An 8697-nucleotide genomic window follows, 5' to 3' on the forward strand; every position below is an offset into this window, starting at 1 on the left:
TTGAGCCGCCCCTGACTCGGGTGCTTGTGTGCAGGGGCGGAGAGTAAGAGGGCTGAGGCTGGGCCCAGGGCGGCACCACGTTTGTGAGTGGTGGAAGAAGCGCCCCAAGGGGCCGGTGGAGAGAGTGTTCTGGGAGGTGCAAGGAGAGCTCACACCCCCTGGGCCCAGGCAGGGACCAAGCAGATCCCAACTGACAGTCTGGGGTCTCCATTTGTTCCACGTGTGGCACCGACTGGGGTGATTCGGGCGCCTCTCTTTCTGAAGTCACCCTGTGGAGGTGACGCCTTCCCCACACAGCCAGTGGCCATCCGTGGTCTCTCTGTCTAGCAAGTGGCCTGGTGTTTGGAGCTTCTGGGGTCTTTGCCGCGTGGGGAAGGGACACGCCTGGCACCCACGACAGCCCTCCGCTCCCCATCTTCCCCTGCAAACCCTCCTCAGAAGTGTTCCCGGGGCCCCCGCCGTCTCTGTCACGCTAGTAGAGTGGGTGCTGGGAGGAGCCCCTTTGGCCGTCTGCGGTCACATCGAGTCCTCAGCTCCGTAGGTCGGGAAGCCGAAGCTCCAGGAAGCGAAGAGCGTTGCTGAGGTCACTTCCAGGCCATCCTGGGAGCAGGTCGCTGAGGCCCCGGGGGCAGAGGAGTCTCCCCAGCCCTCAGAGCGCTGCTTCTCCCCGCACCCCTTCTGCAGATGGGCCCCGTGTCCCTGTTTCACCCCCTGAAGGCCACACTGGAGCAGACGCAGCCGGCCGTGCTGCGAGGAGCCCGGGTTTTCCTTCAGCAGAAGAGCTCAGCCTCGCTCAGCAACGGCGGGGCCGTGTGAGTCCTGGGTGGGGGGTGCGAGTCCTGGGTGGGGGGTGCGAGTCCTGGGCAGCGCAGGGCTGACAGGGTGGGGGAAAGCCGAGCTCCTGGTTTCCCCATCTCCCCACTCTGAGGGGCTCCCCTGGGCAACACTCAGGATAGGGGGTCCTCGCCCATGCTGTCCGTCGTCTCCGAGCACCCTGATCTTCCCACCTCCTTCGAGACGCTTCCCACTCTCGCATCTGGTATTGATTCCTGAAGCAACTGTGTGTCACAGACAAACTGGCAGGATGCCCTGTGTCGCGGAACACTTGCCACAGTGATTCTTGGTAAAGAGCCACCCCACACCAAGTGACGTGACGTAACGGTCTCGGTTTGTTCACTGCAGACAGCTGGCAGGTGGCTGCCGGTGGCCAGTCTGGGCTCCACGTGAGGGCAGGGCCCTTCCAGCCAAGGCCCGGGCCAGTGGAGGTCCCCTGTCTGCAGACACCCTGTTGGCCCAGGCAGGCACATAAGCTGTGTCTGGCCCTGCCAGGGCTGAGTGGGGCCTGACTCCAGCCTGCTGTTCTCAAGGGGCAAGGCCAGCGCAGTGGGCACAGACGGCTCTGGTTCTTCTTGCGTTTGACATTCCTCTTTCAAGGACAGTGAGTCAGGCACCTTCAGCAGTATCACCCCAGGCACCATCAAACTGCTGTAGCTCTGTGGCATGTCACTTCTTCCAGTTTGGGGCCAGCCTGGCAGTGTCTGGGCTCGGCCGGCTCCTTTGTGAGGAGGGCCTGGGAGGAAGGCCAGGGTGGAAGTGTCCAGGCCTTTCCATGGGCTCCATCCTCCAGGCCTGAGGTCGTGAGGTGGGGGCCACATGGCAGGGGAAGCCTCCACAGAACCCCGAGGCAACCCTGCTGAAGCTGGGAACGGCCCCCCAAAAGCCCGCGGTTCTCGGTAGTGCCTGCCGACCCTGGGTGGGGGCAGGGGGGCAGGACCGCAGCCGCAGGGCAGGCTGGCCACTCTGGGGCGGGGCAGAAACCCAGGGACGGCGGTGTGGCGTCGGTGCAGCCCGCGGAGGCCATCAGGGTCCCCCTCTGGGCTCGGAGCATGACGGTGCCCCTCGGTTGGGGTGACGGGAGATGCGTGCAGTGCTGGGCTGGGCAGGAGCCAGCAGAACCCAGGCAGCTTTAATGCCACTTAGGAGAGGGGATCGGAAAGACAGACGCTGAAGGAGGAGGAGCCAGCCGGCGCCACGCGTGTGCCGTGGAAGGCCCTCCGAGGAGTGGCCCTGGAGGTCCCACCTGAGGGGGGTCAGGGAGGTCGGAGGGGCCGACGAGCCTGGAGGTGAGGACGTGGAGCCTCTGGAGGGTGTGCGGCCGCCGTGGGCGGGACGTCTTGGCGGCTCTGTGTTCCACACGCCGTGCCCATGTGGCCTCGTCCCTGCCCCGCTGCGCACAGGAGCCCCAGCACTGGGCCCACACCCCTCGCTGTGCCCTGCTCAGAAGCACCCGCACACGAGGGGGCACAGGTTCCGGTGGACATTCTGTGCTGCACCCAGACCTCAGAGCCGACAGAGCAACCCTCTCTTCCCCAGGCAAACCCCCGAGAGCGGCATGAGAGAGTCTGTCTCCTGGGGCGCCACCCAGAGGGCCCAGGAGGCGCCCTGTGAGGCGAGGATCCCCCTGGAGCGCGGCCACTCCACAGAGATCCCTGTGGTGCAACCGGGAAAACCAGTGAGGAGCCCCCCCCCCCCCCGGGCTGGGGGGTGGCGTGAGACGGGGCTGAGCGCGGGGATGGGCGTGAGACGAGGGTGGAGGAGACCAGATGATGGGGTCGGGGACGGGCTAGCAAGAGGGTGGGGCTGGGATCCACGGTGGGTGTAACTGGGTGGGGCCGCTGTACCCCCAGGCCATGGACATCCAGACGCAGAGCAAGGCCCTGAGGGGCCCTGACGGGGAGCCCCAACCTGGGCTGGAGAGCCAGGGTCGAGCCGCCTCCATGCCCCGTCTGGCGGCAGGGACACAGGTGGGTGGTCTGGGAGTTGGGGTGTTGGGGGCAGGAGGGGGGGAATGAGGAGACCTGGCCTGGAGCCTCCCCAGCTTCACAGCNCAGTGAGGAGCCCCCCCCCCCCCCCGGGTGGGGGTGGGCGTGAGACGGGGCTGAGCGCGGGGATGGGCGTGAGACGAGGGTGGAGGAGACCAGATGATGGGGTCGGGGACGGGCTAGCAAGAAGGTGGGGCTGGGATCCACGGTGGGTGTAACTGGGTGGGGCCGCTGTACCCCCAGGCCATGGACATCCAGACGCAGAGCAAGGCCCTGAGGGGCCCTGACGGGGAGCCCCAACCTGGGCTGGAGAGCCAGGGTCGAGCCGCCTCCATGCCCCGTCTGGCGGCAGGGACACAGGTGGGTGGTCTGGGAGTTGGGGTGTTGGGGGCAGGAGGGGGGGAATGAGGAGACCTGGCCTGGAGCCTCCCCAGCTTCACAGCTGCCCGGACAGTGTCAACCCTGCTGGGTACCCCCAGAAGGCAGTGCTGGTCTTGAGAGCCCGCTACCTCGCTGTGGGGCACACAGCCTGCATCCCTGACCCAGCCTTTCCTTTCTCTCGCCAGTGCCCCCCACCCCACAAAATGCCCTGGTGCCTCCCGCCTCCGACCACCCTTTCCCCACCGTGTCCTTGAGCCCTGAGATCCTCTGGGGGTGGCCTGGCCTGTCTTTCTCTGGACACCAGATGCGACGCCCTCTGGCCCCCGCTACTGTGGGCCCTTTGTTGACGGAGCACAAGGCCCTGGCAGGGGCTGGGCCCCTCTCATAAGGATGCAGGGAGGGGTCTGCAGACCTGAGGTCATGTCAGGAGGCACTGCTGTCCCCGGCCTTGGGCCCTCGGGGTTGGTGTCTGTGTGCAGCTCTCAGAGAGCCCTGCCCAGCCCTCCCTCTCGTGGTTTCTGGTTCCATACAGTTAGCCTGTCCTTGGTTCTAGTGACTTGTCACTCTTGTTCCCACCGTGGCTCTGTCCTTCCAGTTTCCACATCCTCCTGTCTGTCCCCACTACCCCTAAGGGTTCCTCCACGCACCCCCCAGCCGGCGGGGGGGGGACGCCCTAGGGGCAGCACCCTGTGCAAGTGCTCTCGCACAAAGGGTGGTCTCCGGCGGGGCGGGTAAGGGAGGCTCCCAGCAAGCCCAGGGGGCCGGTCCCCGGGGCGGGGGGCCGTTCTGCTGTGCGCCCAGCCGGGAGCCTCCCCAGGCCCCCCTCAGGCTGGGCGCACCCCTGTCCCTGTGCAGCCAGCCTCCGATGCCAGCCCCATGAAGCGCTCCATCTCCACTCTGGCGCCCCAGCGCCCCCACGTGGCTCCTCTTGGCCACGCCCCCCTGGGCCGGGCACCCACTGGCCAGACTGCCACCCACCACCACCACCGCTGCCACCGCCGCCGGGACCGGAAGCAGAAGTCCCTGGAGAAGGGGCCCAGCCTGTCGATGGATGCGGATGGCGGTGCGTGTGAGGGTCCTCGAGTGGCAGTGGCCTGAGCTTGGGTTGTGACAGCCCGAGGGGGTCGGGACCCTCGGGTTTCTGTGCCTCACAATCGCCCTGACAGCCCTGAGCTCAGGGATGTGTCCCAGCTCTGGCCACCAGGCAGGACCACCTGCCTCAGCCCCTCCCCTGGGACCCTCTGCTGGCCTGGACACCCGGTCTGGGGTGAGGGCACCTGCTCCCTGCCTGGCTCAGTGGGCACCTTCTCCTCTCCCTGGACCAGCACCCAGCAGCACTGTGGGGCCGGGGCCGCCCCCTGGAGACGCGCCCATGGGTGGCCGGCGGGAGCGCAGGCAGGAACGGGGCCGGTCCCAGGAGCGCAGGCAGCCCTCCTCCTCCTCCTCAGAGAAGCAGCGCTTCTACTCGTGCGACCGATTTGGGGGCCGGGAGCCCCTACAGCCCAGGCCCTCCCTCAACAGCCACCCCACGTCGCCCACGGCCGGGCCGGAGCCAGGACCCCCAAGACAGGTTTGCCAAGGCAGCCGAGGCTGCTTCTCCCCTTGACACCTGGCTGGTGCCCCTTTAGTCCCCGTTCCCTGGTCCAAGTCCGAGCCCCTCCCCACCCGACCTCATCCCCTCTGGCTTTTCCGTGGCTCTCCGGCACTCCTTCTGACCCGGACAAACCGACCTTTGTCTGTCCACTCCCCACACCCACCATTCCTCAGCCAGCAGCTGGAGCCCGGCCACACCTCTGGCTCCCTGCCTGCTGCCTGCCCCCAAGCCTGCCCCTGCGGAGTGGCTCACGGCACCTGCTGGTCCCCTCTTCCTGCAGGGTGGAGGGTCAGTGAACGGGAGCCCCCTGCTGTCCACATCTGGTGCTAGCACTCCTGGCCGCGGCGGGCGGAGGCAGCTGCCCCAGACCCCGCTGACACCACGCCCCAGCATCACCTACAAGACGGCCAACTCCTCACCCGTGCACTTTGCTGGGGCTCAGACCAGCCTGCCCGCCTTCTCCCCTGGCCGGCTGAGCCGAGGCCTTTCTGAACACAATGCCCTGCTCCAGAGAGACGCCCTCAGCCAGCCCCTGGTCCCCAGCTCTCGGATCGGCTCCGACCCTTCCCTGGGGCAGCGCCTGGACAGCGAGGCCACTGCCCACCCTCAGCCTGAGGATGTGCTCACCTTCGAGGAGGCTGTGGCCACCAACTCGGGCCGCTCCTCCCGGACTTCCTACGTGTCCTCCCTGACCTCCCAGTCCCACCCCCTGCGCCGGGTGCCCAACGGCTACCACTGCACTCTGGGCCTCGGCTCGGGCAGCCGCACACGGCACAGCCTCCACCACCCCGACCAAGACCACTGGTGCTAGGCGCACCGCGGCCCCATCGCCACACAGCCGCCAGCGGGCCCCGTTCCCACGGATGAGTTTTATCATCTGTGCTGGGCTCCCGGGACACTTGGGGAAACTGAGGCGGCGGCAGCAGCAGCTCCTCCTGTTTCCCACTGGGTGGGCTCAACGCCCTTGCGTCACGGTCCACGGCCCTGTCCCCTCGCGCTCCCTCTCTGGGTCACGTACCATGGACCCCACACAAGGTGTGTGCGGAGCAGGGCCCTGCAAGCGCAAACCTTTGGGGATGGGCCCCGGCACCCGGGGAGCTGCGTGGGCCCCGGAGGCGGTGTGGCCTCGAGGCGTGGCCTTCCTCCCTGCGTGTGGTGTGGAGCGGCAGCAGCGAGATCGCAGGGCCGGGGAAACGGTGAGCAGAACGGCAGCCACGGGGTCTGCCCGTGGTGCCCGGGGTTTCACCTGCATCCTGAGGCCACGTGTCCTGAGCGGTTCTTTAAATGTTAAACGGCAAGCAGACTCCGTCCACCCGACGCTCTGTCCTCCCCCAGACACCGTCCACCCTGCAAGGGACCAAGTCTGGGAAACTCGGCTTTGGTTTTGAACAGCAACCTCTGTTGCTGTCAATCCTGTGCACTCAACCAGAAACCCAGAGACCAGCTAACAGGGCAGGAGAGGCTGCAGACGTTCAGACCCGTGGGAGGTGTCCACGTCTCACGAGGTTCTGTGGCTGTCATGAGGAGACCCTCTTCTGACCAGTCCGGGCGGTCCCCCTCCCCCCAACCTCTGGCTCCCGTTGCTCCCGACCAAGTGCCTGACCTCCAAGCCCTCCAGCGCCAGGCTCCTGGGGCCGGTGACAGGCGGCTGTGTGAACCGTGCTGGGTGTGTGGTTGCTGTTCTGCATGGCAACCTGGCAACTGAGTGGAAAGCTGCCATCAGCTGAGAGCACACCCACGTCCAGCAGGACGGGGTAACTGGCAGTGGGGGGACTTTTCCCTTTCCCAGCCCCCTCTGACGTGGGAGGTTTCCGGAGAGTGCGAGGGGCAGGTGCTGTGTGGAGGCGTTTCTAGTCTGGGCCACGCTGACCCTCAGGGATGGACACCTGCCCAGCAGAGCCTGTGGTTGTGAATGCACCTCTTCCCACCAGATGGGAGAGGTGGGGGGTATATTGAGGGAGGGGCTGGACGGGGCTTCTTGGGCGGAGGGCAGGCTGAACCGAGGTCAGAACTTGGAGGAAGTGACCCGTGAAGGAGACCCTTGGCTCCAGCAGCTGCACAGGGCCTGGTGGAGCCCCGCTCCAACCCTGATGCCGGCAGGGAGAGTGGAATGTAGCCGCCGGCCACTCTCTGAAGGAAAGATCATAGCGGGACGTGAAGCCGGAGACACAGAGGGACTGAGGGTGTAGACGGCAGATGCCAGTGTGGCCTCCGTGTTTTGAAACGTCGATCTCTGCTGCGTTGTGTGTGTTCCCACTGCCCTGTACCCACAAGTCACCGTGAAGAAATGGTGTGGGACGTGTGTGTGTGTGTGTGTGGAGGTGTCACAGTGAGTGGATGCTGTTCCCCCATAGGGCTATGCAACAAAAGACACACGTTTACTAGAAATAAAACACAAGACCGCCACCTGTTCTGGGGTTTCAGCACGATCGTGACCAAACCATTTTATAGTTTCCTTACTGGAAGGCACAACCCCGAGTCTGTAAGATAATGGAGTACTTTGCTCCGATCCGATACAGCTGAACGGGAGCCTGGACCGTGTGTGGGGGCACTGCGACCTGTCGCAGAGCAGAGGGGCTTTCGTCTCTGGTCCCCAGCCTGTTACTCTGAGCGTGCTCACCAGGTGCAGAACCGCGGCTGCACCTGTAGACGCGGGAACGGTGAGAAGTACAGAATGTGGGGGCCGACACAGGGTGTCTCGTTTTCCCAACGTTGGGTTTTGTCTCTCTACACCATCTCTTTTCAGCCACCACGTCCCCCACAACCACAGTGAGTTGCCAAACTTGGGGTGCGTCAACCACCTGTCTGCACTGGGACCGTTCGAGCAGTGGCTGTAGTTCGAACCAGTTGCGTGTGCATGTAAAATTTATACATATACACTATATGCAAGTGTGTGCATGACCATGTATATCTTCGTACTTTTTGATACAATGTAATCATTTGTTAATTTTTAATTATATTTGATATAAATCGAGAGTTTGTTGCAAAACTTTATATTTAAGAACAGTGTTAAAAGAAAAAAAACCAGAAGTCCCAACCACACGACACGGCTGGGACTCACTTTTAAAGAACTTCTGTGACCGACTACTTTGCTGCTTGAGTGATATTTATCAGCCCAACTTTGGATTCTGCATTGTTTCTACATTGACATTTTGTATGAAGCAAAGCCCTTGAATTAAAATAAAACTTAGCAAAAAACGAAAACACAAAACCCCACCACGCGGCTGGGTGTGTGTGTGCTATGCGGGAGTCGGAGGACAGACAGGGAGTCCCAGGACCGAGGCCTCTCTGGGCGCCCGGGCAGCCGTGCACGGTGAGGAGGGGGCGGAAGGAACAGGAACTCGGGGGCGCCACGACCAGGCTGAGTCAGGGCGAAGACCAGGTCGATGGAGTCAGGACGACCCTAGGTAAGGCCTTGTGCAGAGTGAGGAGTGCAGGGGAGGGTGGGTTGAACCACTTAGTTCCAGAACCTTCTCCCCACCCCACGAGGAACCCCTACCACTCACCTGTCCCTGCTCTCTCCTCTCTGCCGAGTCCCTGGCAACCGCTAATGCACTCTGTGTCCGCGTGGACCTGCCCCTCCTGGACGCTTCACGCAATGGAACCCTGCACTGTGTCCGTCTGTGACCGGCTCCTCTCATCTGCAGCCATCTAGTGGGCAGCTAGTGAGTAACACCTGAGTGTATGGCATCACAAAAAGTGACTGTCTCTGCGGCAGTCTAGGGTGCAACCGGGAAATGCACCTGAGCAGAGCTCAGGAGGAAAAGCTCTCATCCGCTGCCATCTAGTGTTGAACTTCAGAACAACACCCGAGTGCTGGCCGCCCAGGATGCCACCTCACTGTTGCCAACTAGTGGGCTAATCGGGAATACCTGCCCCTCTGTATAGGGGGCCTGCAGT

At 63.9% G+C, this 8697-nt stretch overlaps 1 protein-coding gene across 2 annotated transcripts in view; it reads left to right on the forward strand.

The window, feature by feature from the left end:
* Positions 1-7987, forward strand: part of CACNA1B (calcium voltage-gated channel subunit alpha1 B) — a 137809-nt gene extending 129822 nt beyond the window's left edge. Inside the window, exons 42-47 of one of the 2 annotated variants that reach the window (XM_037036648.1) lie at positions 685-812; positions 2374-2512; positions 2688-2804; positions 4059-4266; positions 4529-4773; positions 5078-7987. In XM_037036648.1, coding sequence (XP_036892543.1) covers positions 685-812; positions 2374-2512; positions 2688-2804; positions 4059-4266; positions 4529-4773; positions 5078-5608 — 1368 coding nt within the window. In that variant the 3' untranslated portion in view covers positions 5609-7987. Of the gene's footprint in view, positions 1-684; positions 813-2373; positions 2513-2687; positions 2805-4058; positions 4267-4528; positions 4784-5077 lie in introns of both variants that reach the window. The other variant, XM_037036649.1, reaches the window with a different exon arrangement.
* The last annotated feature ends 710 nt before the right edge of the window (positions 7988-8697 follow it).

The sequence above is a fragment of the Sturnira hondurensis genome, unplaced genomic scaffold (assembly GCF_014824575.4).
Source record: "Sturnira hondurensis isolate 20B ecotype Veracruz unplaced genomic scaffold, ASM1482457v3 Scaffold0022908, whole genome shotgun sequence".
NCBI classification, from domain to species: domain Eukaryota; kingdom Metazoa; phylum Chordata; class Mammalia; order Chiroptera; family Phyllostomidae; genus Sturnira; species Sturnira hondurensis.